At 42.8% G+C, this 14,352-nt stretch overlaps 1 protein-coding gene across 2 annotated transcripts in view; it reads left to right on the top strand.

Annotated features, from left to right (window-relative positions):
• LOC146661423 (platelet-derived growth factor receptor beta-like) overlaps window positions 1–14,352 on the top strand; it is a 47,456-nt gene that overhangs the window by 16,736 nt on the left and 16,368 nt on the right. For both annotated transcript variants that reach the window (XM_085421470.1, XM_085421471.1), the window contains 7 exons: window positions 2,534–2,628; window positions 2,774–2,906; window positions 3,609–3,710; window positions 10,575–10,679; window positions 11,687–11,789; window positions 11,861–11,982; window positions 12,131–12,246. In XM_085421470.1, the coding sequence (XP_085277596.1) occupies window positions 2,534–2,628; window positions 2,774–2,906; window positions 3,609–3,710; window positions 10,575–10,679; window positions 11,687–11,789; window positions 11,861–11,982; window positions 12,131–12,246 (776 nt within the window). The remainder of the gene's footprint in view (window positions 1–2,533; window positions 2,629–2,773; window positions 2,907–3,608; window positions 3,711–10,574; window positions 10,680–11,686; window positions 11,790–11,860; window positions 11,983–12,130; window positions 12,247–14,352) is intronic.

The following is a 14,352-nucleotide window of genomic DNA, read 5'->3' as shown; positions in this document are numbered from 1 at the left end:
TTCTAAAGAAAATCTACTGAAGAAGAACTGAGGCCTCAACAAAGAGAGCAGCACTGGTTAGGAAAACCCTCAGAGGACGATGATCAGTGCTGGATGTGACAGAGTCAAATCTTCTGCTAAAAAGAGGAACCTGAAATATTACTTGGCTTGGCTCTCTTACTTGGCTCTCGGTGAAGGCGGTCGCACTTTTCTCCTCTCCTCCTTCCCCTTATCTTCCCTGCTTAGCCTCTTGTGTCCTGTCTTGTCTCGCGTGCACTACTTTTCCCTTGAACAGTCTCTCACTGTCGTTCTCTAAAACCTAACAGAGAATTATGGATTTGATCAACTGGTCTCTGAACGCTATTGACACCCTCTTCTCAACGAGAAGTCTGGGCTCGGGAGAGCCCGAGTGCCCTGGAGGGACTTTCCCTGCCGGATACACGATGGATGGGTGGCAAACCTGGAGGATCTTGTGCCTGGCGGGACTGTCTATCGAGGACGCTGAGGATATTTACCTATTCGGAACCATGATAACAGGGTTCTTGCTGATCGGAGCTGGCTTGGCCCTGACTTATCGGAGAAATAAGAGAGCGGAACCAGCTGTTCAAACCCCCCCTAAGCTGACCGCTGGAATTGAAGCGATGGGACGAGGCGCGGCCTCCCACGCCGAACGCAGCATGGTTAACACCTTGGAGACGCTTACAGCTGCCGTGAAGACTCAAACTAACACCATTGAGCGTATGATGGGATACATCAGAGAGGGGCCTGCTCACAATAACACCCTTGAGCGAAAGTTGGATAACATCGCAGAACGGCTCACTGCAGCTGTGGGGTCTCAGAACCAAAAGAATGACAACACCATGGAACAGAAGCTTGATACCATCATGGGGAGGCTCGCAGCGCTCCAACGGGAAATCGAGGCCCCAGTGTCAGAGTGCTAAATTCGCTGCTCGCATAAAGGAGAAATCAACAATATTCTACATTTGGACACCACGGCGCCAGCTGCTCAGGCCCAAGGCTGGAGCCCACCAAAACAACTCCCTGATAACGACTGTGTGATGACTATTCTTCCCATCCCATGAAGGACACCTGGATCGGCTGGAGGACTGTTTACTTAGCCTGATACAGCAAAGGACACTGTCTCAGCTGAACTATGGACACGCACACACATACACTTACACTGATAAGCACGCACTCATCCCCCTCCCTTCCAAACGCCTTCGATGCTTGTTCCTGCGGGGGAAGGCAGCGGGTCTGCGTGCCGCGCTGAAATGGTAGCATGGTGCAGGACGACTGCTGTGTTCCTTCGAATCACCCCCCACCCCCCTATCCATCCCCTGTGGCTTGTCATGTGCTCTGATGTTGTGATGTGGACATTAATGTGCTCTCTGTGCAGAGGAGTTTTTTTTTTTTTGTTTCCTGTTCTCATGCTGTCCTCCCATAGGTTGCCCAGCGTGTGAAGAGGTCTCTTTTTTTTCCTCTTGTACTTTTCCCAATGTTGTGTAATTTTTTCAGTGTTATTCTCCCAACGCTGCCGATCTCCGACTGTATTCCCTTGTGTTGTCTTGTTGTTGTGTGTGTAAGTCGGGGGGGGTCCTATTCCTCTGTGGGGCAACCTGCATATGGCCAATAAAGCATTCATTCATTCATTCATTCATTCATTAAAGAGCCAGGAGAACCTGTCACTGTCTGAGCTGGCAGACCGTGGCGGGGTTAGAGGGTGGACCCAATTGCAGACACATGGAGTGGAGGTGAATGTTTAACAAAAAGCAAGCCGTAATTGTTGGCGGGAAAAAATCAAAAAAACAAACAAACCCAGAGGCAAACAGGGAACTGACAAATACAAAGAAAAGCCTGAAACTTGGAAATGCAGGTGGAGATACACAGGGGACGATGAACAGACGATCTGACTGGTAGCAACGGAGAATACACACATGAGGAAACAGGGAACAGGAAGGGAACACAGCTGTAACTAATCGAAGAAGATGAGACATGGAGAAAGCAAAACAGAAACCGGCACCCGACACAGACTGTCAAAGTAAAACAGGAGGCACACGAAAGTAGAAACAGGGATGACAAGAGGGAACAAAAGTGAGGTACAGGAACATCTAAGCACTAGAAATCATTAATAACCAGAAACAATATCAATAATCGCAAACATAAACACGGAGTCACTAGACTCCGCATCATGACAGAACCGGCACCCTCCCCTCACCCCCACCGGTCCTTGAGCCTTGTTCTGCTGGAGGTTTCTGTCTCTTCTTTAGCTTCTTTACCTTACAATATAAAACGCCTTGAGGCAGTTGTGGTGATTTGGCGCTATATAAATAAAATTGCTTTCAATAAGAGAAGCTCTATTTAGGATAAACCCACAAGAAAAGATGATCAGTACTGGGTGAGAGGGATAAAGTCAAGCCTCCTGCTAAAAAAAGTTAATATTAAAACAAAATAATAATTAATCCTACAGTTTTTGGCAGGTTTTGTTTGTTTTTTTTGTTGTTTAGGGTAAATTATTGTGTTTATTTCTAACATTTCTTATGTTATCTGTGTTCAGCTCTCCTGTCTCAGGTGGTGGTCTTAGCAGTAGTCCTGGTGTTGGTCATCATTGCTGTCATCTTCCTCATCATCCTCATCATCTTATGGAGGAAAGTTAGTATTCAGATGAAATAAACGTCTAGCTGAACAGTAGTACTAGCTCCATTACTGTTGCATGGACCGTCAAATATTTGCTGCATGTTCATGTAACTTCATGAATCCACCAAAGTATTTGGTTCCGTTTTATTTCTGTGTGTAGAAACCTCATTATGAAGTTCGTTGGAAGGTGATCGAGTCTGTGAGTCCTGATGGACAGCAGTACACCTACCTCGACCCCACCCAGCTGCCCTACAGCCCAACCTGGGAAATAGACAGAGACCATGTAGTTCTTGGTAAGACTGCAAAACCATATTTTATGTAACAATGAGATTAATTCATCAATGTCTCTCCCTCATTGTGCCTTACACGGCACGAGTCTTTGTGTCCTGGGTTTTGTCTTTGGCTCCAAACAGGTATAAACCTGTTTTTGCCTTCAAACACTTCTGGATTGTTTTCACATAATTTTCAGTGTGATTATTGATCTGCTATCTATGGAGCTCTGTCTCAGCAATTTGACTCTCAGTGACCCTCATCCTACCTCCACTAGGTGTGAAGATTGATGATTGTGCAGCTGAGGATTCTGGGCCATTCATGAAGGCGTTTCCTGATTGTAAACAGAAATTTCCCCTGGGAGATTGTGTTTCAGATGTTTTTCAGATCTTCCTCATGCTGCAGAATATATTCAATGTTCCAATGAGCACTTGGAACAAACTGCAAATCTTTGATTTCATCAAGAAAGTCATCAAGAAACTCAACCAACCACGATACTGTCCAATCACACCTGAGCCTGAGAAAAAATGGGACAACTGTGTATAAAAACTCAATTCCTTATCAGATTCTTTTATATCAAAGCTGAAATTCACATTTGGACTGAATCGTTCCACATCTAAAGACTATGTTACTGACCTTTAAGCTTTGGAGTAAGTTGCAGTTTGAAGTAAGATGAGAAAGTCATTCTATCATCGCAGAAACCCCATCTGCCTCTCTGTCTTCAGGACAGGTGCTGGGTTCAGGGGCTTTCGGACGTGTTGTTGAGGCAACCATCTCTGGTCTGATTAATTCTCATTCTACAAAGGCGGCCGTGAAGATGGTCAAACGTACGTAGCTGTCTGTCTGTCTTTCAGTCTCTCTGACTGTCTGTCTGTCAGTGGTTTGTATCATGTCTATCTAACAGACTCCAATTTGTGCATGTAAATGGAGAGTCTTCTTCACACACTTCACACAAGTTTAATTATGGAGTTGCACAGGGTTCAGTGCTAGGACCAATTCTGTTTACATTATACATGCTTCCCTTAGGCAGCATCATTAGAAGACATAGCATACATTTTCACTGCTATGCAGATGACACCCAGCTCTATCTGTCCATGAAGCCAGATGACACACACCAATGAGTTAAACTGCAGGAATGTCTTAAAGACATAAAGACCTGGATGGCCGCTAACTTTCTGCTTCTTAATTCAGATCAAACTGAACTTATTGTACTCGGCCCTGAAGATCTTAGAAATATGGTATCTAACCAGATTCTTACTCTGGATAGTAATGGATTGCATTTATAAAGCGCTTTTCTAGACACTCAAAGTGCTTTACAATTCCACTAGTCAGTCACTCTCACATTCACACACTGGTGGAGGCAAACCACAGTTATAGCCACAGCTGCCCTGGGGCAGACTGACAGAAGCGAGGCTGTCATCGGCCCCACCAGCCAACACCAGTAGGGTGAAGTGTCTTGCCCAAGGACACAATGACCAGGACAGACAAAGCTGGGGATCCAACTGGCAACCTTCCGGTTACAAGATGCGCTTCCCAACCCCCTGAACCACGGTTACCCCGTGGATGGCATTACCTTGGCCTCCAGTAAACTGTGAGGAACCTTGGAGTCATTTTTGACCAGGACATGTCCTTCAATGCACATATTAAACAAATATGTAAGACTGCTTTCTTCCATTTGTGCAACATCTCTAAAGTTAGAAATATCCTGTCTCAGAGTGACGCTGAAAAACTAGGCTGGACTACTGAAATTCATTATTATCAGGATGGCCTAAAAACTCCCTGAAAAGCCTTCAGTTAATCCAAAATGTTGCAGCAAGAGTCCTGACAGGGACTAGAAAGAGAGAGCAGATTTCTCCTGTTTTGGCTTCCTGTTAAATCCAGAATTCAAAATCCTGCTCCTCACATACAAGGTCTTAAATAATCAGGCCCCATCTTATCTTAATGACCTTGTAGTACCATATCACCCTATTAGAGCACTTCACTCTCGCTCTGCAGGCCTACTTGTTGTTCCTAGAGTATTTAAAAGTAGAATGGGAGGCAGAGCCTTCAGTTTTCAGGCCCCTCTTCTGTGGAACCAGCTTCCAGTTTGGATTCAAGAAACAGACACTATCTCTACTTTTAAGATTAGGCTTCAAACTTTCCTTTTTGCTAAAGCATATAGTTAGGGCTGGACCAGGTGACCCTGAATCCTCCCTTAGTTATGCTGCAATAGACATAGGCTGCTGGGGGATTCCCATGATGCACTGGGTGTTTCTTCTTCACTCACTAATAGACCTCTCTGCATTGAATCATATCTGTTATTAACCTCTGTCTCTCTTCCACAGCATGTCTTTTATCCTGTCTTCCTTCTCTCACCCCAACCAATCACAGCCCTCCCTGAGCCTGGTTCTGCAGGAGGTTTCTTCCTGTTAAAAGGGAGTTTTTCCTCCCCACTGTTGCCAAAGTGCTTGCTCATAGGGGGTCATATGATTGTTGGGGTTTTCTCTGTATGTATTATTGTAGGGTGTAAATTACAATATAAAGTGCCTTGAGACAACTGTTGTTGTGATTGGTGCTGTATAAATACAACTGAATTGAACTAAATTGATTGAAACATTAATTAAAGGCAGGACTTCTTTGACCAGTTTTATAGGAATGGGGTCTAAAAGACACATTGATGGTTTGGAAGAAATATTTACAAAGTTAACTCAGAAAGATCAATTGGAGAAAAGACTCTAAATGAGTATCAATGGTACTGAAAGTAGCTGTAGATAATGTTACATCTGTGAGATGATTATGAGTCATTTTTTCTCTAATGGTTAAAATCGTATTTGCGAAGAAGTTCATGAAGTCATTACTAGTTAACGTTAAAGGGAGGGTTGGCTCAACGGTGCTCTGACTTTTTGTCAGCCTGGCTACAGAGCTGAAGAGAAACCTGGGGTTGTTCTTATTTTCTTCAATCAGTGATGAATAGTAAGATGTTCTGGCTTTGCGGAGGGCTTTCTTATAAAGCAGCAAACTATTTCTCCAGGCTAAATGATGAGCTTCTAAATTTGTGACATGCCATTTTCTCTCCAGCTTACGAGTCATCTGCTTTAGGCTACGTGTTTGAGAATTATACCACGGAGTCAGGTACTTCTGATTTAAGGCCTTAGTTTTCACAGGAGCTACAGTATCCAGAGTCGTACGTAGTGAGGAGGTAAAATTATCCTCCTAAGACCCGAACTCTTCCACAGCATGCATTTTTAATTTCTCTTTGATATTTGGGCTGATTGGGACCCGATGAATGTAAAAACAAAGAATCACCAGATTTTTTTTTTACCTAATTTTTGTTTCTAAGAAAAATCAGAGCCACATATGAGGATATTTGTTTAAAATTTCGATAGAACAGTAGCAGTATAATGTCCTCGTAAGTGGATATCAGGCAGTTTTAGAGCAAAATTGAGTATTTTGGTCTAAATAACCCAAAATGTGATGTCCACATATGTGGAAGCCAGGTCCTAGGAGGTTAATAGCAAGATGATCGACCTCTGTTGGAGTAGCGTTCAGGTAGCTGCTCTGCTCTGTGTTGGTACAGGGCATTGAAGATGATAACAGTGGGTGTGTGGAGGTAAACACAGACGACACGAGAGCTCTCGATTAACACTGCTGGTTTATTACTCATCACCACACAACTGAATACTTTTCCCTCCAAAACACAGCAACAACACTTCCTGAGAACTGGGTGTGAGTGGAGCCCTCCAGTGGTCCGCCACAGGTGGATTATATTCTTAAACTTAGTTACAGCACTTTCAGAAAGTCATCTACTGTGATGAAGTCAACTCTCCGCTGCTGTGTAATCAATTATTGTAAATGTAAATGTTATCAGGAAATGTTTAGGGTAAGGAAATGATAAGGACACACTGATGGAAAGTCTCTGGACCCTGCTGTTCAAAGATGGACCAGTCTGTGAGATCAAGACAGTCCTATAGTTGGAGAAGAACATCATCTGCTTCATGTCACCATACACATGGTTGACTGTCCTATCCCCCTGGTAGAATCCTGAACAAGTTGGTGGAATTTCAATCCAAAGTAAAGTCGAGGCTTAGGCCGAGGCTGATGTCTGTTAGTTCCTGATGACTGAAAGTGATCAGTGAGTTGCAGGAAGGAGCAAAGAAAAGGCATGAAAAACCCAAAAAGGTGCACAGTAGTTGGGAGCGCTGTGCTGCTGCATACCTATGTGCTACCGTATGTGCTGCCACCTTGAGGGGGTTTAATACTTTGGCCAGATTTCTAGAAATGAGAGCTGCTCCATCCAAAGTATCCCCTAAGAAGACCAGGTTTCCGCCAGAAACTTTCCCAATTATCTATGAAGCCCGCATCGTTTTTTTGACACCACTCAGACAGCCAGCAATTTAAGGAGAACATGCGGCTAAACATGTCACTCCTGGTCTGATTGGGGAGGGGACCAGAGAAAAATACAGAGTCCCACATTGTTTTGGCAAAGTTACACACCGATTCAATATTGATTTTAGTGACCTCCGATTGACATAACCTGGGTGTCATTACAGCCAGTGTGAAAATATAGTTAGGGCTGGACCAGGTGACCCTGAATCCTCCCTTAGTTATGCTGTAATAGACGTAGGCTGCTGGGGGATTCCCATGATGCATTGAGTTTTTCCTTTCCAGTCACCTTTCTCACTCACTATGTGTTAACAGACCTCTCTGCATTGAATCATATCTGTTATTAACCTCTGTCTCTCTTCCACAGCATGTCTTTATCCTGTCTTCCTTCTCTCACCCCAACCGGTCGCAGCAGATGGCCCCGCCCCTCCCTGAGCCTGGTTCTGCCGGAGGTTTCTTCCTGTTAAAAGGGAGTTTTTCCTTCCCACTGTCGCCAAAGTGCTGCTCATAGGGGGTCATATGATTGTTGGGTTTTTCTCTGTATCTATGAAGCACCTTGAGGCAACTTTTGTTGTGATTTGGCGCTATATAAATAAAATTAAATTGAATTGAATTGAATTGAAAAGCAGTTTCACCAACAGGTTCCTTCAACAGAATTCAGCATTAATGAATCAATGGTAAAGAAGTGGAAGAAGAGCAGTTTTTGGCTTGCACCACATTCCAAACGTGCTTCGTCTCTTTGCCATTACTGTCACCCGGCAGAATTTGCAGATGATATTGCTTGCAGCCGCTGCAATGCTTTCCACCAAAACAGGCGCAGCTTGATGACACACATGTGCTATTGCGGTAGAGCGGTATAGTTAAAATTCCTACTGTTGGCCAGATTTATATAGTTTCTACCGTATACCATTTAAACCGCCCACCCCTATTTATACCTATATGTAGCACTTATGTGGGTTTATATACAGTACCAATGGATAATAACCAAGGTGATTAGTAATATCGGCTAGTATCAGAAGAGTAAGAATGACTCTTAGAGCTCTGGTACAGAGAAATGAATGACAGAGAAACCAGACAAAGCACAGTTGTGTGGCTTAAAGGAAATTTTAGTGATTTAAGCCTTTTTTTAAAAAGATGTTTTTTTAAACAACACAGAATTACAACACATTTTAACAAAGATTTGAAGTATATAAAATTTCCCCCAAAGTAGCAAAAAAATAAATTAAATTAAATTAAATTGTGCACAAGTAAAGAATGAGTCTTTTAGGTCCAAATGGTACCAGTGGGGCCCATGACAAATGGATGTATTGCAACAAAGTTCTGTCCAATGAGAAGTGTGTGCGTGTGTTTGTCTGTCCTACCGCATTACTTGTACAGTGCAGGATTGCAGTCCATCAATGTGCAAAAGAGTGTGCGCACATATGTGTATTGTCCACTAGAATCTCAGGTTGGCTCCAATGAACACTGGAATACTCCGGGATTTGGAATCGCTGAACTGGTCCTTGGATTCGTCCCAAATAAATAAGTATATCACTCCTTTTAAGAAATGGAATAATATGCAAAAAATTATCAGAAACTGAACAAAGTGCATATAATCAATTTCAATAACATGTAAACAGGTGACTTCAGTCTACGAATAGGAATATTAACATAGATGTGCTTCACGTACCATAGGCCTAATAGTACAAGTGGAAATACACTAAAAATTATCTCCACATATCCATTACTGAGCATAGTAAAATAACCGATTGACATCAAAACAGTATAAGGAAGGTGTCGCTCTGTCCTCTATGACAGCAAACACAAAACTGTACTTCATGAACAATATCAGTTTAAATGGTTTTTAACTTGTTAGAGCTTACCGATAAAAATGTTTTAGCCCACCTGCTCTGATCGGCTGTAGAAGCAAGACACTAAAACTTGGGAGCTGGTACTAAAGAGGGACAAGAGCTACCTAGAGCTTTACCGATTGGCTTACACGAGAGGAGTGGAATAAAACAATAGGCTCTCATCAGAGCTCATCAACACTTGGAAAAAAAAAACCTCTTGTTTAACCAAAACACATATATAAATCTGCGTCCCTTTTAGGTTTACATAAATATATTGATTTTGTTTCACTGTCATTAAAGAAGGACTATAAGAGCAGAAATAATGAACATGAAATTAGATGATTTTAGAAACTGGGTTACACCTATTTCTATATTTATCTATCAATATCTCTGTTTCTACACTAATTTTATATGAGTGCTTGTTGGTTATTGTATATTTGCTACTATGACAACTCAGTTTACCTCTGGGATTAATAGTTTTTCAGATTCTGATTCTGAGTTATAATTTTACTGAATTTACATTTACCCTTAGCCAGCAGTTTTACATTTCCCTCAATGTCGCCTGCTCTTGCCCCTGGAAGACAATTGACTATGATTGCCGGTGTCTGTAGCTTCACATGTCTGAGAACAGAATCATCAATTACCAGAGTTTGACCCCCAGCGGGTGTGTCGCCGAGTGGGGAAAAATGGTTAGACACATGAACAGGTTGGTGGTGTACCTGGACCTTTTGTTTAAGACAATGCTTCCTCCTCACCGTCACCCAGCCGCCCTCTTTCCCCAGCTGCTTGGGGTCTGCCGGGGAATAGCTAGCGGGGCCTATGCTATCTTTGGCTGCCCCAGCTACAGGGGCCTGGCTAGCTGCGGGTGAATGAAGGGTGCGAAGCTGAGTCTCCAATTCAGTAATCCTGGCCTCCAGAGCTGCAAATATGCTGCATTTGTTACAAGTATCATTACTGCTAAAGGACGCAGAAGAGTAACTAAACATCTGACACAATGAGCAGGAAAGTGCAGGAGGGACACGTGAAGAGGCCATGCTGCTAGCGAGTGCGTTATAAGCTAAGCTAAGCTAGCAAAACAGTAAAGACACAGTGAGTGAATACTTTGGCTATAAATTAGGTAGTGAGTACACAGAGACTGTGCTTTGGATGAAGTAAGTGAAGATTATGCTGTGAAATAAAATGTTATCTGTAAGTGTTTAATTAAATTGGCTGCACAGGTGAGCTACACAAATGGAACAGGAAATGATACTCTACCACAGAGAGAACCAACACCAAATGACAGCACCACATACTGTCTAGCTGTGTGTCTGTGACACTCTTACTGTCTGTCTGTCTCTTGTCTGTTTGTATGTCTGACAAACTCTTCCTGACTGTTTTTTTTTTTGTCTGTCTGTCTGAATGTATCTGTTTGTCTGTAGGTCTGTCTCTCTGTCTTTCTGTTGGTTGGGCTATCTACCCGTCTGTCTGACTGTCTGACTGACTGACTCTGTCTTTCTGCAGCGAGAAGTGATGCAGTTCAGTCTCTGATGTCAGAGTTGAAGGTTTTGGTTCATCTCGGTCCTCACCTGAATGTTGTCAACCTGCTGGGAGCCTGCACGAGAGGAGGTCTCAGTTTACTCCTGATATAATCTTTGTTTAATCCCAAAGTGTTCTTCATATAACCCTAATATCATTCTTAAACAAATCCAGACATATCTCCAAAGGTTGATTTTGTTCATCTGGACGCAGCGTTTTCAGTGGGAGAAACAATTCGTCACTCATCCAAGTGACTTCTTCAGTCTCAGCTGACTGCAGGTTTCCCCAATCTTATAAACAGTACATTTGCATAATGACTGAAACCAGCCCACTGAAGAACCTGGCCTCCCAGCCCATTGTTCCTTCAGTGGTTTCACTGGTTTCAGTCATTTTGCAAATGTACTGTTTATAAGATTTGGGAAACCTGCAGTCAGCTGAGACTGAAGAAGTCACTTGGATGAGTGACGAAACGTTTCTGAAACTGAAAATGCTACACCTCTGTCAGTGCGCCCCAGGGCAGCTCTGGCTACGATGTAGCTTGCCATCACCAGTGTGTGAATGGGTGAATGGCTGAATGTAGTGTAAAGTTCTTTGGGGTCCCTAGGGACCAAATAAAGCGCTATACAAATACAGGCCATTTACCATTTACCATTTTATGTCCAGATGAACAGAATCAACTTTTGGAGATTTACTTACCTGGATGATTGAGCATGCATTAAGACATAATCCAGACATAATTCCAAGCAAATACAGAATTAATCCTCTTCTAATCCTCATTTATTTCTAGACTATTCTTTTCCCGAGTATTCACAAACTAATGTCTATCCTACAGTAAGTAATTTTATTTTTATTTATTTACAAGTTTCCAACTTAACCATGACTGATTATGACCAACACTAATGAGTGAACAGGTGAGGCACACCGACTGTACATAGCGGAGATTAAACAGAGCTGTTCTTGTTATCTGCAGTATCCTGGGATTATAATTTATGGAGATACTTGACTTAGTTCTAACCCAAGTCTTAGTCCTAAACCATCTCCAATGCTGTCCATACTCAAACTGATGCTAACTTAATCCTGACATGTCACCTGTGCAGGTCCCGTCTATCTGATCACTGAGTTCTGTTGTCATGGAGACCTGGTGAACTACCTGCAGAGGAACAAACATACCTTTCTACATGGAGACACACAGACCAAGAGGTCTGTCACACACCCACAGCCACACACACATGTAGATTCTGTCCAGTGCTGACTCACCGGCTCATTCACAGTGACAATGATGGAGGTTACATAGACATGAACAAAGAGGAGAGCGCTCAGTACGTTGCCATGAAGGAGCTCAGCTACGCCGACATCGAACCCGCCGTATACGAGACACCGTACACGCCTGCAGGTGATGGCTGCACACAGTTATGGCCATAAATATGTGGACACACCACACTCCTACCTGCAGAGTCAAGTCACTGAACATCCATATTAAGAAGCTGTTCCATGGACAAGTATGGGATATCTCTGGTTTAACTGGTGTTGTTCTACTTCAGACCAGCAGGAGGCATCATCGCTGCTCCTCAGTGACAGTCCTCTCCTCAGCCTCAATGATCTCATCAGCTTCTCTTACCAGATTGTTCAGGCTATGGACTTCCTATCATCTAGAAAGGTACTAACACTCATAAACGCAAATTGTTCAGTATGTACCTGTCACATGACCATAGGTGATGGGGCCTGATGATTTAAGATGTTGAATGTGAGGAGCAGGATTTTGAATTCTGAATATAACAGGGAGCCATTGCAGCGGAGTGAAGAGTTCGTGGCATGCTCCACAATGCTGGTGGCTTTGTGGATGCAGTGAGTACAATTAGTGTCTGATTACTAGCTAAGTCAGTCAGAGGTCAATAAAGTCAATATTGAATCAGTGTGTAACTTTGCCAAAACAATTGTGGGACTCTGTAGATTTCTCTGGTCCCCTCCCCAATTGGACAAGGAGTGGCATGTTTAGCCGCATCTTCTCCTTAAATTGCTGGCTGTCTGAGTGGTGTCAAAAACAATGTGGGCTTCACCCAGGAGTGCAGAGGTAGGTTGAGTATCCAAAATTGTGCTCAAGTAAGAGTAGCATTACTTTAAAATATTGTTACTCAAGTAAAAGTGAAAAGTAGTCATTCAAAAAATTACTCAAGTAAGAGTAAAGAGGCTACACTGACGCTAGGTAGTGTGACGATCCAGCGAGGAAGCAGCATCTCCTGCCGTCTTAAGTAGTCTGCCAGGAATAATGCTTGTGATGAGAAGCTAGAGCAGAATCAGTGTGAATGAGCCAATCGTGTGCATTAAGGGTGGGTTCAGAGGTGGGGAAGCAAAGTCCAGTTCCGCCCTGGTGGGAGACAAAAACACACCACACTCTCTCCAGATGCTGAGAACTATGACAATAAATACACAAATTTTAGTATTTTCCAAAAGAATATATTTAAAAACATTAACAAATTAAAGCTGCAAGCAGCGTTAAGACGGCCCTCGTACCCCGGCGTGTCGAGCCACGCCCATCACCTACGCCCAGCAGGTCCTATCTAATGTCACACTGATGGATTTAACGCGTAGAAGAACAAGATAAAATTTCATTTTGTTCAATGATGATTATACTCTACTTTGCATTTCCTCTTTCCACTAGGTGGCGCTCTAAACATTACTGAGAAATGGCATATCAAACATTTTTGAGCTTGGCTCTCATCATGCCTGTGAAGTTTGGGAGAGACTGGGCATTGTGTCTTTGAATGACAGCAGTTTCGTGCTTTTTGGCGGGTGCTTAAAACTCCGCGTGACGCCATGGCCATGCCATTTCACCAAACGTAAAATGCTTCGCAATATAACATCACAAACATCTTTAGATTCCATTCACTGACAATCACATCAGTCTGATGAGATCCTTAGGAGGAGGTTGTTAAAGTACGAGGCCTGAAAAGAGGAAAAAATGTCACCAAAATTACACCTTCAATTGACAATGGCTGACTTCCTGTTGGATTTGAGGTATTGCTCCAAGACACCTTTTTGTACATCTTGATATCTTACATTAACTTCCCAAGTTTCAGAGTCAAAAATCAAACATAGGGCAAGGGTATTTTGAAGTTTTGTAGGGGGTGCTGTGGAGCCATTTTGCAATATTTAATGAAAATGATCAGACAAAAAGAAAGCCTTCCTCACATTGGAGGTGTGTGCCAGATTTCAAGATTTTTTGAGGTTTCCAAGCCCCTCAAAAGCTACATCATGTTCCATGGTAAAAATGGTAAATGGCCTGTATTTGTGTAGTGCTTTACTTAGTCCCTAGGGACCCCAAAGCGCTTTACACGTTCAGTCATCCACCCATTCACACACACATTCACACACTGGTGATGGCAAGCTACATTGTAGCCAGAGCTGCCCTGGGGTGCACTGACAGAGGTGAATCATGGTGAATCGCCTTGCCACACGGGTGCGCCATTCAATTTAAATTCACAATTAGAATAGAATAGGAGTAATCCTTTAATTGTCCCACAAGGGGAAATTCAGTTGTAACAGCAGCAAGAAAAATACATACACAAACAAACAGTACACAGGGCACAGAGCAGTAACATACAATTTTTTTACATATTTACATCAAGGACAATAGTTACCAAAATCAGAGTACTGTACAGTTATTAAAATTAAATATAATTATGACACTGAAACATCATTGGGGACTGATGTTTATTCTCACCACTTTTCAGATGAATCTGATCATCATGTGAGGAGCAGTACA

This window comes from Rhamphochromis longiceps, linkage group LG10 (genome assembly GCF_057381845.1).
Source record: "Rhamphochromis longiceps isolate RC_006_pf linkage group LG10, R_longiceps_female_GT1.1, whole genome shotgun sequence".
Taxonomy (NCBI): domain Eukaryota; kingdom Metazoa; phylum Chordata; class Actinopteri; order Cichliformes; family Cichlidae; genus Rhamphochromis; species Rhamphochromis longiceps.
This window is presented reverse-complemented; position numbering and strand designations above follow the sequence as displayed.